Consider the following 17,373-nt stretch of genomic DNA (forward strand, 5'->3'; position numbering starts at 1 on the left):
TTCCTTTTTTTCGGTGGAGCCGTCTGACTTTTCACCCTGTCCTATCTTTTCATATTACCCAGTCCAACATTCTTGTTCCATCTACTAGTTGTTTATTTTTTCTCATATGCTCGTGGAGTGGTATTTTAACAAGAAATTTTTAGTCCAACTGAAGAATAAGAGTTTTTTCTGTTAATGAAATTTCATATCAATTGTTTTTTCAATATTATGTCATATAGCGTTGCTATTTATGATATTACTTTCATTTCCATTACAAATGTTTGCAGTACAACCATAATGAGAAAATGCAGTGTTCATAATCGAGTAGTAATTTCGGATGGATTTTTTTCTTTCAGTTTGTAGGTATCTGGAATATTTTTTTATGCATGATCTACTCATCTGTATGGGAGTTATATTGGTTTATTCAATGTTTTCCTTCTTATCTTCTTTTATTCGATGAGAAAGTGGAAAAATTGAAACTCTTTCAAAATTTTACATTTTCAATACACTGACTCGCCCATTTTATTGAGCAGGTACAGAGTGTTGATTCCAATTCAGTTTTGGAATTAGAAACCTTTCCCATCAGATTTATTTCTTCATCGAGTGAGTTTCCTCTGCGAAGGTCATCCAAAAGAAATACTTTTTCCAAACACCAGAATTGTAACATCCTTTTCGACGCGAATTTCACCAACCAAGTTGGTGTCTGCAGCAGCTGACGCAGTCTATTTCTTCTTTTGTACTCAAAAATATAATTAATATCAATTTATTTCAGTATTAGAAATAATTGTCTTGTTATGGGTGTTTATATTGGAAGCGTACCTTTAAATATCTCCTTTTGAGCGAAAATGTTCCTTTAGCTTTATGATGAAGAAAACAATAATGACTGAATTCATTCCATATTTATCTAGATATTATATTCACAATTACACATTCGATGTTTGTGATCAAAATCTCACAATTTCTGGTGTATTTTTTTCAAACCACTCTAATGCTTCGTTTTTTTTGTTTGTTTCAGGCAGTCTTTCATATGCTGCCTTGGATTCTGTTCCACCAAACCTAATCGATAATGCTGCCATAGTAGGAACGGTTTCTCTGGTCACCGCAGGGTTGTTTTTGTTAGATATGGCCGGACCAAAAGCTAAGAAGTCCTCCAAGGTACAACCTTCAGCTAAGAAAATCATCAAACCTACTGAACCCAAGAGCATCAGTCAACAGGTATATGACATTGAGAAGGAAATTGAAAATTCTGAGAGGAAACATTTGGATACATTCGAGCCGAAGCCGAAAAAAAATGGTAACGGTGGGCAGAATGGAATCAGAAATGGAAAAGCGGCTAGGAATGGAATCAATGGTAACGGAATGGAAATGGAGCAGCGGAAATCGAGTAAAGGTAAATACAACTATAACAGTTGTATAAAGTCTTTCACGGCTTGAATGGAATTTCATGGCTGGAATGCAATTTGACAGCTACGCTGCTGGAGGATGTTGATCGGAATCGTATATGAGTTTTGACCTTCTTGAAAACTGGATACCATCTTCTGTTCACCCGTATACTTTCTTTGTTTCTGTTGAGCTTGTTGGGATGTTTATAGATCTTAAAAGCCTCTCTATGAAGTTGTTCTCATTTGAATTAGGCAGTAGCTACGCTTGTGCTTAGTACCCTGTAATTAATATTGCGTTTAGTAGTTCCAATGTAAACTGGTCCACAGGAATTGGGACTTCATGGACTCCAGACGCTCCTTGCCGATCTGATAGTGTTGCATAGTTGTTTAGTTGGCTTGTAAATGTTATGACTCTTAAAAAGTTTTCTAATACGGTCCGTGAGTTTGTGTATGTAATGCAAATAGACTTTGTGGTCGAAGATGGAGTATTTTTTCTAGGATGTAGAATACGTTTGATTTTCTGCGCTGTTAACCTATTGGTCTGCAGAAATTGGTCTAGATGACGAAATTCTTTTTAAAGAAATTGTAGTTCACTATTCTTGTTTTTGCCGAATGAGCATTTAAACTTGAATTTTCATCAAAACAAATTTCATTCATTCAGTAATTTATATGATAAAAAATACTACAAATACATTTATTCAATGAATTCAGCTCTTAATATCCTCGATAATAAAAATGAATTGACTCATTTATTGGTGTATATATCTAAGGTTTGGCATTTTTTGAAGCAATGACAAATTAGAAAAAGTTCAAAAATGGTATAGATATAAGAAAACATGGCAACGGGCTAGTCATGTATTAGTATCAAACATTTTGTCTCAAAAAATGATATTCCTGGAAATATCAAAAAACAGGTTGGTGAAGGTAGTTATTGTATTTATAAAATATGAAAACCTACCGTAGAAATTTCAATTCACATATTTGTTTTAAGTGCATAAGGAAAGCCAGTAACATGGAGTTTAGTTTGAATAGGTTTCAGAAATGCGTCATTCATTTGTGCCACTTCCATTTCCATCAACCTACAAGTCTGCCAGAAACAACTGATATTTCTCTTAATTTTTCAGGTTACTTACAAATGAAGGATGACTTTCCCAAGAGATTTGGCATATATGGAAGAGATGTAACAGACGGCAATGAAACTGATGAAACAGAACTTCAACTGCCACCTGAAATGGAACCCCATTCTCCGGTTTGGAGTCAAATTAGAAAGGGTAGACAAACGGGTTTTTCGGGATATAGGTTATCGAACCTATGAAGTAATCGAAAGTATCTGAAATAACAAAAAACCCATGTCGGTTCACTATATTATTTGAACTGAAAAATCCATACAAAAGAACAATTTCAGATGAATTCGAATATTACTAAGACTGAGAACTGAAGCTTCTGTATATCAAGTTTGTTTATATGTATAATAGATTTCATCAGCATTATATATCCCAGCTTATATCCCAGATCTCATAAATAATAATCAGACCATTTACATTTTCTCTTTCTCACTCAGTTTTGCGTTGTTCACCGTAGATATATTCCACAGAAATTTTCATAAACTCTCATTTTTGTTCAAGAAAAGCCTTAAAAGGTATAGGGTCATAGGGTCATTCGGTAGCCAGGCGGCGATGTGGGTACTTTGTTCACTCACTCAAATTGACTGCCGTGTTGGTCGGTGGTTCAAGCCCCAGTCTGAACAATCGATTTTCGATTGCTATCGTCCAACCCGTATTAGGAATCACAAGTTAAAAAATAAGACCTTATTAATCCTTAGCTCGCACAAGTTTCGACTTCTGAGGGTTGTCGTTCACATGTCGTTGGTGTCCAGATCATCCAATTCGGGTCAAACGAAGTTGGTAATAAACGACCTACACTGCTCGCTTTGACTGATATGGCATGACCAAAGTCGTATCTGTGACTGTAGATTAGGATGGGTCCATCCTGTCCTTTCCACGAAGGTGGACATGTCACTTGGATACATCTCCTTCATATCGGCAGGTGTAGGCCAAGACTCGCCGAACACACACTCTCTTATTGACGATTTCCGTTCCCCACTTAATCCTTAGGTTTAGTGATCTGGAGTACACTCCGCATCCTGAGCCTACTTTGGTTTTCGAGCCGTTTGTGTATATGCGTATTGCATTTGTTGCATTTGACTCTGTGTTCTGTTTTATTTGTATTTTGTATCCAGAACTATGTATCCAGAACTATGTTCCAGAGAAGGGGTGATAAGACCCCTCTCTGTGGATATCCCCTCATGACCAGTCCTTTCACTGTGATGTCTTCTACATTAATACTTATTGCTCTACTAGAGAGCATCTTAAGTATCCATTCTCCTACTACCAGGGGTACATTCCTGGAGTGTATTTGCTGAGTAATTGTTGGAAAGGTTGTTTTATCAAACGCTCTCTCGATATCTATGAATATACCCAACGTCGTTCTCAAAGAAATATGGACCGATGACGCCGCCAGCCTGAAATCGGGTGCATTGGACGCTCTTGGATCTCATGTGGATTGGTATCGTCCCAAATTCCACAATTTTGTTTGTTCACGTACCAATTCATACAGAAATGGGCTTCAACGCTGAAGATGATTTTTCGATGAAAATTGGGGTCAGTTGTCAACTGCTCCAGAGTCCATTCAGCGAATACACGTTGTTGTTCCTGGCCTGTCATGACGCAAAATTCGCCAATTTGTGGTCTTCGAAAGACCGAGTACGACGCGAAATTGACTGCCTTGGATTCTCCTGCACACTCTCACAGACTGCGGCAATGTTTTCGTCATATCTTGCGTTCCATCGACGTACGGGTGTTTTTCGATAGTATATTGAGCCAGTGGACTTGAATTTATTCACCACATTGGGATTAGTCCTCTCGGTAAGACAACTATGGAGACCGTAAAATTGGCGAAGCGCGTGGTACATTTCCCAGACAGAACGCCCATATTGATAAAACAATTGTATTATTCAAATAAATGACAACTGATTTGACAGTTGTTACTTCAACAAGATGGCCGTTATCAATTGCCAAAGTATGGATGTCTCTGTTAGGACATCCTACACTTGAAACTAATTAGTACAGTTTATTGTATGATTTTTACTACAAAGGGTTTTACAAAAAACGAGACGCGTGTTTTGCTATACAATAGCTTTCTCAAGCGTGAAAACCCTTTATAGTGAAAATCATACAATAAACTGTATTCATTAGTTTTAATAAGATTTTCATCAAGTATCGGCCAGTTCTATTCAATTATCCTATACTTGTCACACGTGATCATAACCATTATATTTCTGTAAAAAACTGTCTCTCAGTAGATATTGCTTTTTGGGAGTTCAATTGATTCTCAGAAGATATGGAGATCTTTTCATTCTCATTCTTCGAAGGAATTCACATTTCTATCTAATTCTTCAAATCTGTTTCTGTGAGTGATTTCGTACCTTATTAGTCTTTAGCCACTTTTCTTTCGTTATATCTGGTACCGACTTGTTTACCTCTGCCTTCTTTTCATAATTGTTTGCTATTTCAGTCATACCTATCGGTTAACTAAGAAATTTTGACAGGAATGGCTCGTCTATGATTAGGAAGCAACCAATGAGGTTATTATAATCCAGGGTAATAGGTATCCAGGGGATGAAAAGACTGCAAGAATCATTTTACTATAGGAGAAAAAAATCAAACACCTAGTATCTACCGTCTGTTTGCTATCTAACAAGATTGATCGTGAGGGTGTTGCCAAGTTGGGTTCATCATGCGGGTTTCGATCTGTTACTATTTCAACTAGCCTTCCTTGTGATTATTAAATTCTGGAGTAATTTTACATTCACTGTACATAAATATGCATCTCTCTTCAGCTGAACATGTTCATAGCGATATTATCGTACCTTCTGTTCTTTTCAAATGCAGTAGTGGATATCGATGACGTCATATTATCATACTGCAATCATTAATTTGATTACCATCGAATAATAATCCGGTTAATCTAGACATTGGAAGGTACATAAATTTACAACAAGTTGCAAACGCGTGTAATTGTTCAAAACATAGTTGAAAATAAGATTTTAAAATTCCGAATGATTGCGATGCCTGGAAAAAATTGGTTTTTCGCGATTTTCAGGAATACGGCAAGTTTTGTAATAAAATAATTTATGATAAAAATTGTAGAACATAAAATTCTATACAAAAAATGTATTCAATTTTTTTTTCTTAGAGCCACCGTTTCTGAGATACGACGAGTCAAAAAGTTGTAAAAGTTGTAATCGTCATTATATTCACACGTTTCCACGCCACCTATGAGGTAGTGTACTTAGCGCGTATTTTTTAACGTGGTTTATCCAGTAGGCCTAGTCCACATGTCTGTTGTGATTCAGTCAAATTGAAAACTTGCATAATAAAATATATTAAGAAGGGTTGGAAATTATAAAAGCGATTCATCTGAGTCATAACCTTCAAATACTTCTTCTTGTCGTTCTTCTTCTTGGTCTTCTTCTTCTTTTTGATCTTCTTGATTTTCTTCTTCTTCTTCTTGATGTTCATCATGGGTGTGGGTAAACTGCGTCAAGAGTGATGTATCGCATGTTTCCTCGTTGGTATCAAATGAATCTTCCACTATTGGTGAGTCTTCATTAGAACATGACTGGCCTTGACAGTATGTACATGCCAGAGAACACAACAGTCCAACATTTTCACAACCACATTTAGTGCTGCACCCCTTTTTACAGTTGCAAAAAATTGTGTTCAGCAGTTTTTCCGGCGCAGGTGGGAGTAAAGTTTGAATAGGTTCTAATGCATTGTCGACCAACTTTCAACCCCAGTCTTTTGGGTCTAGCTGATAACCAAGCCACACTTGAACTTGGTAATATACCCGGAAAAGATGTTGATGACCAGCAACTGAAGTTGGAGGAAGACAAGCTAATTGCACCTCCAATTGCAAAAAGTATTGATACATTTTTTGTAGAGAATGTTATGATCTACAATTTTTATCTAAGGTTAAGTTTTAAAATGGCGAAAAACCAATTTTTTTCGAGATTTTTGACCTTGGACCTCGAATAAATTTTTTTCCAGGCATCGCAATCATTCGGAATTTCAAAATCTCATTTTTAACTATGTTTTGAACAATTACACGCATTTGCAGCTTGTTGTAAATTTTTTTACCTTCACTCTTATTTTTTAGTCTAATTTGACCGGACTATAAGGACCAACGAATGAAGAAAAGAGAATAGAAACTTTCTATGTTTCTTACCACTTTTATTTATAACTAACGTTACTGCAGTTTCGTCCTATAAGGACATTTTCAAACTTATACATTAGTTCAATGTATATGTTTGTATGTATATACATTAGTTTAATGTATAAGTTTGAAAATGTCCTTATAGGACGAAAATGCAGTAACAATAAATACAGTAACGTAAAAACCATAGAAAGTTTCAATTCTCTTTTCTTCATTATGATTTCCTACCACGTAGTAACGGCTACATCCATCAATTTAAGGATCATCAAATTTAAATTGTGCCAAATTTTATGTAGTTTTAGAAAATCTATAAAATGTAGGCTGGTGCAATGTTCAGATATTACAAAACTATTCAATAGCTCGCTATTCAGTTCTCAGTTGATTTCGTGTTGCTTGAAATTCCTGCATGAATACTTTTCGAAAATTCCGCAGAATTTGTGAACAGTTGATATAACAGTAACGTTAAGACATAAACTAACAAATGAATAAATGTATTTTTGAACTACTTCGCCTTTCAATTAGTAGAGTGATCACCTCATTTCAATGATTGCATGTTTCATTCGACGAATCTAAATTCGTGGCTTAGCTATGGCTAAAGCCTTTTACTGAGTCCAGAGTTGACTTCTGCGAAGGCATTGAAACCCACAGAATATTTTTATTTCATAATTTACAGTTCAAACTGTGTATAACCATATCTAGTTCATTATATATCTATGATTGACAGTTCAAACAGTTAATTAGCCATATTGAATACTTCAAACTGTCGAATATCTATATTTGATAGTTTAAATTATCGATTAGCTATATGCAGCAGTTTAAACTATCGATTATATTTGTAGATATTCGACCAATTAGCCATATTCGACTATTTAATCATATTCGACTATTTGAAAAAATTATCTGTAGCTCTACAGCGCCTTCGTGGATATGAAATATTTTCATGAGTAATACATTCATTTTCCACGAAAACTAACTGAAATGAAATTCGTAAGCATATTGTCCATTTTCAGGGCAATATGGTAAATACGACATAGTTTCATCGACGATTGTTCTTCCAAGACAAAAAGAATTGGAGTATGAAGGAGATCGTCCCCCTAGCCGTCCTGGTGATCCAGGGTTTGTTCAGTATGTAGCACAGCATTGGGGGGAAGGAGGTGGAAAAACTCCTCGTCACAGTCCCACAGAAGTCTAAAATACCTTTTTCGTTCAGGGTCAAGAAACCCAGTTATAACTATGTATGTTTTACTATTAAGTTTTTGTTTACGTGTTTGAGTTTTTGTTTTGATAATTTTGAGTTTGGAATAAAATTATTGAATATTTAATGGGTACTTACCTATATCCTTTTCTTTTGCAAAAAAAAGTGAACGATTTGTAGATCGGAATTGTATGGTCTTCGTAGAACACTATCTTCTCGAGGAATTATATAATTGAAATAGGACAGGTCCACAAAATGTGATTATTCCAAGTTTTCAAATAAATTGAACACCATTTTTTATGAATTGGACAAAATGGTATTTTCGGGATAACTGAATCCGAATTCGGGATTAGTTTGATCTCATCAGATCAGAAATGTGAAGGTCACTGAAGATAGTTTGAATTTTTGGAAAAAAAATATTCATCGTTCCTATATATGTCTCGAATAATTTGAATTAGGGTATATTTTAAGGTCATTCGTGTAGGTCATATTATTCGTAGAAAATAAGTGAATGTGCCTAACAAAAAACTCTTCGAAATTCAATTTATGGTGCAGGTATCTCGAAAATTCATTAGGTGCGTATTTTTTATATCGATTAAAATCGGTTAGATTCATGAATTTTGAACAAATCTAGAAAAAGTATATTCAGTGTGGTTCGTTTTCGCATTGGAAAGATGTAGGAGTGTGTTCAGGAACTTATTTCATCAAAAATATTTCATCTAAATATATATCCTAAAATGCATTGTTTATTTTTGTGAATTACAGGGTGTGAAACTTAAAAAAAGCCCAATTTCAAATCGATATTGTAAATATCCGTTATCATAACAATCAATGTAACTTGAACAATGGCAAACATTACCTACGAAAATAATTGTTGCTTTTTCAACGCAGAGCACGCTAGTTGTTATCAATTTTTCATATATTTTTTTGAAAAAACAAAGCTAGGCTTCAAAAAACAACAAAACGAAAACCAATCGAGGATCAAGAATGTTCCGGAAAAAAAGGTTTTTTGGCTTCCTACTTCTCCATCTTCGTACAAAAATTCATTTATTCCATGTTAATATACAATTTGTTGTATGACATACATAATTAATAAATTTCAATTATCTTGAATGAGTAACTTTCACCTAGACATTGAAATGCCTGTATTGTGATCTGTTACTCACCAAGATAAGAGCTCCGTAAGTACATTTTATAAAATAATAAAAAAATATGATAATATTATAATAATCCATGGTAATACAATCAGTGAGAAAGAGAAAAAAATAAAATAAACATTTTTTTTTCAAAAACTGTGAGGAAACAAAAACAAAAAAAAATACAATATACAAATGGTATAGGAACTGCTATTCAATGTGTAAAATTCCTTTTTTATTTTTTTTTTTTTTTTTTTAGTATATGTCAAATTTTTGAGGGTTTTCGATTATGAATTGTTTGAGCTTTTGTAATTTCGGACCATAATAAAACACGAATCTTTGTGTATGGCTCTTCTTGTAGAGAGGTATTTTGATATTTAAATTCTCGGTTGCTCTAGTTCTTACCGTAATATGAGTTGAGTAATTACTAAATTTCGGGAACATCCATATTAGACACAGGTAACTGTATAATGATCTTACGTTTAGTAATTTAGTCTCTTGATATAAATAATCCGTTGAAAATCGTCTATTTTTTTTCAAAATTATTTTCAAAATTGAGTTCTGTATTATTTGTAAGCTGTTAATGTGGTTGTCGAAAGTACCTTCCCATGATGTCATGCAATATCTTATAATGGATTCTGCCAAAGATTGATATATTAATAATAAGTGTTTTTTAGAAAGAATATCTTTGAGACTATAAAATTTACGCATGAGTAGTCTCATCCTTTGTATTACATATGAAATTTGTTTGTCCCATCTCATATGTTGATCAATAACAAGACCCAAATATTTAATGGATACAGTTTTTTCTATTATCGGGCATTTACAATTGTAATTTTTTGTGCATGTCATTTTGTGTAATTTCAGTTCATTAATATGCGGCTGATCATCTGAATTTAGTGAAAAAGCCATAAATTTTGTTTTATCCACATTTAGACTCAATAGATTATCATCCAGCCAAAGAAGAATTTTTCTCACATTGATTTCAGCAGTTTCATAGACTGTATCCCAACTTTCACCAGTGAAGATCAAGGCCGTATCATCAGCATAACACACTATATGACCGTGAAATTCATTAATTTGTGTAATTGCGTTTATGTAAACAAGAAAAAAAATCGGGCCAAGTACTGTACCCTGGGGTATACCAACATTGATTTGTAATGTTGTACTGAGCTTGTTACCAATTTTAACAGTTTGAGTCCGTTCTTTTAAATAATTCTGCATTAGTTGCAGAGCATGACCTCTAATACCATAATTACACAATTTTTGGAGTAGGATGGGAATCTTCCATAGAAAGGAAGGAAGCAATCAATTACAAAAATTGACTTCGTACAAAGATGTATATATCATGCAAAGAAGTAACTTGCAGACACAAACTGAAAGAAAAAACCCTCTCGAAACAGCCATTTTTATATAAACATTGAATTACACGAAAGAAAAATACTTTTGAATGAAATACTTTTATATGAACGCTGAATTATGTGAAAAATATTTGTATTCCAAAAATTTGTAATGAAATCGAATCAGATATCATTCACAGGATTCCTACACAATATAATTAATGGAAGAAGAGAAATTTCACTTACGTGTAACACTGTCATCCTCACTGGTAGTCACCCGGATGTTTCGCCGTATGACCTTTGCCTTATTGGCTTTTCAGTATCAAATACGGATAAAATGAGAAAAAACACTCAATTCGGTCATAAAATTAGGACTTTCTGTCTTGGAACGGGTTGAATCCACCCATGTCATCGATGACAATACGTAAATAACATTCATCCACTTATTTCGTTTTTAGATGTTTTATCCAACACCAACATTTTTTTTCGTTAACCGGACTTGTAATGAGCTTCTTATCACTGAAGATAACATTGTAATATTTCGCCAAAAACAGATAAGGAATAACAGATGCAAAACAGAAACATTTTTGTTACTGATGATTAAACTCAACAATGGTGTACCTGCTGGATACCTATTGTTGAAACTACAATTTGTATAAATTACATCGTAAATTAGTGTAGAGTACCAGTCTAACTGAGGAAACTATATAGTGATACCAGAAATGCAATACTCTTCTACATGCGCGTTTCACCAACCAAGTTGGCGTCTTCAGCAGATGAAGTTTCCTTCAGAATTTTTTGAAGTACATACTGAATAGGAGAAAGTGATTTTAGTCAAATTTATTGTTAATTTAGATATAGTTCTTTCGAAAGTACGTATTTTTTGCGTAATTCAATGTTTATGTGGAAGTAGTAGTTTCGAAAGAGTTTTTTCTTCCAGTTTGTATCTGAAAGTAACTTATATGCATGATCTACACATTTTTGAAAAGAGTTTATTTTGAAATGATTCACTTTTATATTCCTTTCGGAAGTTTTCCACATTTTTTGTACGAAGATGGAGAGGTAGGAAGCCAAAGCTTTATAACCAAAAACTGATCTCTTCTAAAAAATATACTCCTTTCAATTCAATATCATTGTAAACCTTCACGATTGTTTGAAATTTGAAACTAGTTCTTCACAAAAAAATTGATATCGTTCTATGATAATAATAAATATATATATATATATATATATATATATATATATATATATATATATATATATATATATATATATCCGTGTCCGCGGCAAACCGCGGACACGTGTTTCTGGCTATTGGCCTCATCAGCGCGGCGCAGCCAAGTGTAAAGATGGGCAACACTTGTTTGCCGAAAGCAGAAACACGTGTCCGCGGTTTGCCCCACTTTTGGAGTGTTGTGTCCACTAATTGTTTCATTTTTGATTTTTATATCATACCCACTCGATAAAATCTCTATTTATATATATATATATATATATATATATATATATATATATATTTCAATATTAAATTCTACAAAAAGGATTTGAAGCTTTATATCTTCTATTAATTATCTGCGAGCGCTTTCGACAGTTGGTAGTACTGTTATCTTATGGCACTCCTCAAGTTTGAGGAGTGGACCATCTGCCCGCGAATAGATCAAGCAATAATGTTGATATATCAAAGAAGTTACGTACAAAGCCATCTGCCCGCGAATAGATCAAGCAGTAATGTTGATATTTCTGATCCCGAGCTTGAGAGTTACAAACAAACATACATACAGGTGAAGCTAATAAAAGCGTGTTAAAAAATAATCCTGATTCTCCAACAAAATATAGCTCATCTCCATTATAAGCAAAATGTGCGCGATTATTTTCCAGGACGCTGGATAAGACTGAGTGGCACCTCGTTCGCTCGATTCAAGTCCTTTAGATTTGTGTGTGGTTATATATAAAACGATGTTTATATTGTAAGTTCTAAGAATAATCATTAATGTATGTCGCGAAGTGACACTGTGAGTGCTCTAGAATGTACAACAGGTTCAAGATGTTCCTGTATGTACATTGGCGACTAGATTGATCCTTGAAAATTGAGCACAGTGAAAGGAATAACAAACTCTTTTTAATAAGTTATCACTTGACCTTTGTACTCATATAAAAAATTTAGGAGATGGCACAACCACTGAAAGTTGAAGATTTGATATGTATTTTTGGTTTAAAAGTAAGTTAGTATTTTTGGATTTCAACAAGTTATCTGTTACTTTGTAATGCCCTGTGGTACGTTTTTGATGGGTCATCCGGTATGTGACAGTGTGACAGTATAGCAAACGTCAACTATTATTGAGGCCTGAGGGATGTTTCTATCAATTTGCACTTTTAGTCTAATTTGAAAAACATGAAAAATAAAGATAAAGCTACTGAGAATATGTTCGAACATATTTTCTATTCGACTCTCTATCGCAACCTGTAAGGGTAAGGGTGTCGGTAGACCGCTCACTTTGGACCTTACCTAACATATCCGAACCTAATCTATTTTCAGCGTTGAATTAAAATTATAATCATTGAAGTTACATTTGTCGACTGGCATCATTGCCGATGGCAATGCTGGAGGCAAATTATGTCTGTGGATATAAATTCGATGATACATTGTTTCTTCTGATAGTTTGAGTTAGTGGTAGCCATAGGAATATAGAAATGATTTTCCATTCATTAATGTTTGTTGCACGATAGAGTGCGGTTCGTTAGTGTGTTAGTCAGTTTCTGTTGGAAATATTAAAATATGTGTTGAAATGAAAGTTCAGTGTATCATTCCTAATTGAAGTTAACACATTGCCGTAAGCAGTGACTGTTTTATGGAAAAGTTTTTCCTCTTCAAGAACTTTTTCGTCTCAATCTTCGAATAATTATAGTTTTAATGTCATCAATAAAAAATCGAATTTCTCCTCGATTGTTTTGTTTATATATTTTATCCTATGTGAAATCCTTCGAATTTTTCTAGAGCTCATTCCCAATTGAATGAGTTATTTCTCATATTTATCTTCATCTTTGTTTTTAACTTGTTGATTGGACTATTTTTCCAACTAGAAGTATACAATTCTGAAAAGTGAACATCGAAATTGAAATAATACTGTTTTCCCGCGTTTCATTTCCAATTTTTCATTCATTTTTCACCATATTGTTCAATTGTAGACAAACATATTAGTTATCAAGATATAATTTGACAACAGTTTGAAAAAAATTTCCATCAGTTCAACGTAAGCATTCGTTGCCAAAAGAATGACTTATTTCATAAGTATTTATTACATTGATTTTCGATGACCTTGAACGCCTATTATTCCAGAATAACTAGTAAAATAGTTCCAACAATTGATACTGAAAAATAACATATTGACTAACTTATGGATATTCGTCTTCATTATGTTACAGGGCATACCTAAATAAAACACATATGTAATAATAAAAAATATATTACTGAATACAAACACCACTTTGAATAGGTACAAATGAACAAATAGTCTGATAGAACTCAATAATCACAATAGACTCAGTTCAAATAACCGTCTCAATCTGAGTCTATTGAAATAAATCAGAAAGAAATTTCCTGAAGTATGTTGGGTTATGATAACAATGATAATTTACTAAAACAAAAAGTGAACGGATATATCGATATATACTAATAGAATAATTACAAGATATGCAGACTACACGGATTTCCAAATTACATTATATTATTTTTCATTGAGTCAATTTGTGGTTTTTGATCCTTGTCAAATTATAATCGTACCTCATAAATGCATACAATTTTCTTATATTACATTACAGATATTTTCTATTCGTTAAATATTATAATTATTTACAAAAAAATGTAATTATTTCACTCGAAGACATACTTGGGGACAGGGTTCGAATTCAATATTTCTTTCAAATAGCAACATTTCTACTATGAGCGACATATCAGCGTAGATGTCTGGTACTGTGTTCTTGTTCTAAATTGATATACTGTCTAACTAACCGAGAAATTTCATGGGCTTGTTCAGTCTGTAACCGAGTCACTCGTTGTTGTAACAAATTCCCACATTTCATATCCAAAAACAAAGCTCCATCTTCTGATCTGACTTTTCTGGTACTGATAACCTCAGCAAATGGCCAATGGTGGATAGTCTCGTGTGTAGCCATATCCAGGAAATGCACTCCATTTCTGTTCAAGGCCAAGATGTGCTCTTGCCAGTTTTCATTTTCTCCAATAACTCTCTTAACAGCAAAAAATGAGCTTCCGAACAACGACCAATTACTCAGAACTTGAAGGACTCTCAGTTTAGCCCTGGAAACTGGTAAGGCTGCTGCTTGACCCCAAGATGTTTGTACTAGGGCGAGCCACTGAGGTGGTCGCGGTTCCCTCAGCCCTAAAATTGGTTTTGGTAGCAAGTATTTTACTTCTTTCAGAGTTGGGGAATGCGCGAAATCTGCTGCTCGGTGGAGTAACGCTGCTATTAGAGACATGTCTCTTATGATGCTTGGTGGTAAATTTGGGTTACCTAGTCGAAGAAGAAGCCCTTCGAGGTAATCTGGAGCCACTTGGTTGAATAAAACTTCGGTGTACAGAGGACTAGCATCGTGCTTGAGAGGATGGTACCAGACGGATCTGAAAAAATATATTTATGTGATCAATTAATAGATTTCTGGTTATGGAAAAATATAAATGGAATTAAAAATGCGAGTGTTCAGAAGGTATAATGAATTGTCTTTAAAGCAGAGCAAAAACAATTTGAAGTATAGCTGATAAAATCTGTTCTGGAAGATAAAGCTTACCCAGATCCGTGTATACATTCAACAATAAACGCAATAAAAAATGAACAATCAATTAGAACCCAATTCAACAACAACCAACTCAACAAGCCCTAACATATTCCGCAACTAACGTTATACATTATATTTCAGGGCTATTGGGAAAAATAAGACCAAAACCAAGAGATAATCACTTTCTATACCTCATCTTGAAGTCTGAACTACCCCAAGTACCTATATTCGGGCCTTTATGGTTCACATTATGTACCTCAAATCTACTGACTTGTCTCTAGAATCGTTCGGCTCAGCGGCAAATGATACACAATTGTGTTGAAGTATTTCACCAGCACTGATGCATGGTCTCTTATTAATAGTGACTTGGACACATTTGTTAGTTACTAACCATTGTCTCGTGATTCATCCCAGTGAGTCCAATGTTGTTACGTTAACGTCTAGAAATGACAGTAGAACTGAATTGTAGAAATGTGGAATTGATTTCTGGGAATTCCTGGAGACAATTTGAGGTCAAGTGGAAGAACAGGACAATCAGAGATTCATCTCGGAAGGAACTAAACTTCGACTTCTACTTTCATTTAGTTGAATAATATTTTATTTATTGCTTGTAATAATGATTGTTGAAAATAATAAACTCGATTATTATTAATAATATATGTTAAAATTCTTACAAAACAAACAAAATCTTAATTCTTGAGATTAATCAGTTTAATCTTCCTCTCGAAGATGATCACTTGGTGATCAAAAAACGTGTCAAGTTTTTGAAATAACGGTTTGGTGTTGGGAAAAAACTCCAGTAGTATTCATTACTACACCAATAGTTCCAAACAGTGTATCACAAGGTGACTATTCCCACAGTTAATACGTGTGGGTGATACTTTCAAGGTAAAAAATACGCAGATAGATTCAAAAAACAAAATCGTACCTGCAGAAAATCAGATAGAATGGTTGAGCAGCCTTATGCAATTCCGTGGTTACATCCAAGATATACTCATCAGCAGCGAGTGGCATAGTGAAAGCATCTCCTTCTACGATACAGTACAAACTGAACTCTTGTTGCTCCGCTTCGCCAGTTATGCCAATCAGACCGCAAAGCTCACTGATAACGTCAGCTACTACCGTGCTGCACCTGGTGTTAACTACCCTCTCTGCACCTCCTGGAAGTCGGTATATCTGTCTTCTGGCACTCCTTCCGGCACTGACCGCTGTCACTTCTTCCACCGACGGTACGTTTTTCCTTCCTCCACATCTTTGGGTTTTCCTGAGGTTCGAAAGACATACCGCTGCTGTGCCATGACAGATCCTCCTTTTATCATTGGCAGCGCCTGTGAGATGTTCCATGAGGAAGGGTAACAGATTGTCGGAACAGGCGAAATAGGCGGCCACAATGGAGAGAAGGCGCCATGCTCTTTGGCAGGACTCTGGATGTTCGGATTTGTTGTTCGTTGTTTGCTTCATCAGCTGGCAGTAGACTTCGTCGCGAAGTTGGGCGAATTTGTGACAGTGCTGAAAATAAGGAGATATTTCATACATATCAGAGAACAAAATTAATGAAGAGACGAAAACAGAAGTATAGGAAGAAAAAAACAACTTTATTGAATCGTTTGGTTCTTCTTTTTATCGCAGCATGAGCCAAAAATGAGAAGGAAGGTTATGTCCAGAATAGAACAAGCAATATGTATTACGTCAGATTTGGATGAGTATATTCGTAAAAGTTGACGAAAGGTGTTCATTTGAATGTATTTTTGGTAATACATTGTTATTGTCGAAATTATTTTTCGCACCGTTCATTCAAAACAAAGCGCCCTATCGAAAATCATCAAAAGACAAAATATCCTTAGAATAGTCAAAGAAATATTCCCTTAAATTTTTGGTTATATTTAAACACCCTGTAGGTATAACATGATATGAAATAAGAGTGATTTTAATCAGAATCATGTAGTAGTGATATACCTGTACTTTATTTCATCTAATCTATACCAAAATTCACATCTATCTCGAATTTTCACTAACATTTTCTGTTTTTGTTTCAGAAAGTGAGTACTCGTATATTTTCCTCGATTGTGCTTTATTATAAATTAATCATATCTTGTATATCCATACGAATTGTTCAATGAAGTTTATCATTATTATTATCATTCATGAACCTAAAGAAAACCCTTTACCTAATAACCGTAGAAATTTCAGTCTGATACGATTTGATACTGAAAGAATCCGTATTTCGAATAAAGACAATAGTGCTCTTTTCGTTGTTGGAGCTATCGAGTTTA

At 34.3% G+C, this 17,373-nt stretch overlaps 2 protein-coding genes across 3 annotated transcripts in view; one reads left to right on the top strand and one right to left on the bottom strand.

The window, feature by feature from the left end:
- The window catches only part of LOC111511495 (uncharacterized), a 44,183-nt gene extending 36,226 nt beyond the window's left edge, over positions 1-7,957 (top strand). The window contains exons 4-6 of the mRNA XM_023167513.2: positions 995-1,369; positions 2,486-2,632; positions 7,646-7,957. Coding sequence (XP_023023281.2) covers positions 995-1,369; positions 2,486-2,632; positions 7,646-7,827 — 704 coding nt within the window. The 3' untranslated portion in view covers positions 7,828-7,957. The remainder of the gene's footprint in view (positions 1-994; positions 1,370-2,485; positions 2,633-7,645) is intronic.
- Positions 7,958-13,754: 5,797 nt separating this feature from the next.
- The window catches only part of Myo10A (unconventional myosin 10A), a 184,391-nt gene continuing 180,772 nt past the window's right edge, over positions 13,755-17,373 (bottom strand). For both annotated transcript variants that reach the window (XM_074179939.1, XM_074179940.1), the window contains exons 20-21: positions 16,029-16,609; positions 13,755-14,945 (exon numbers count right to left, since the gene is read on the bottom strand). In XM_074179939.1, coding sequence (XP_074036040.1) covers positions 14,258-14,945; positions 16,029-16,609 — 1,269 coding nt within the window. In that variant the 3' untranslated portion in view covers positions 13,755-14,257. The remainder of the gene's footprint in view (positions 14,946-16,028; positions 16,610-17,373) is intronic.

This window comes from Leptinotarsa decemlineata, unplaced genomic scaffold, assembly GCF_025532065.1.
Source record: "Leptinotarsa decemlineata unplaced genomic scaffold, Ldec_3_MD MMD2_tig00026282_RagTag_RagTag, whole genome shotgun sequence".
NCBI classification, from domain to species: domain Eukaryota; kingdom Metazoa; phylum Arthropoda; class Insecta; order Coleoptera; family Chrysomelidae; genus Leptinotarsa; species Leptinotarsa decemlineata.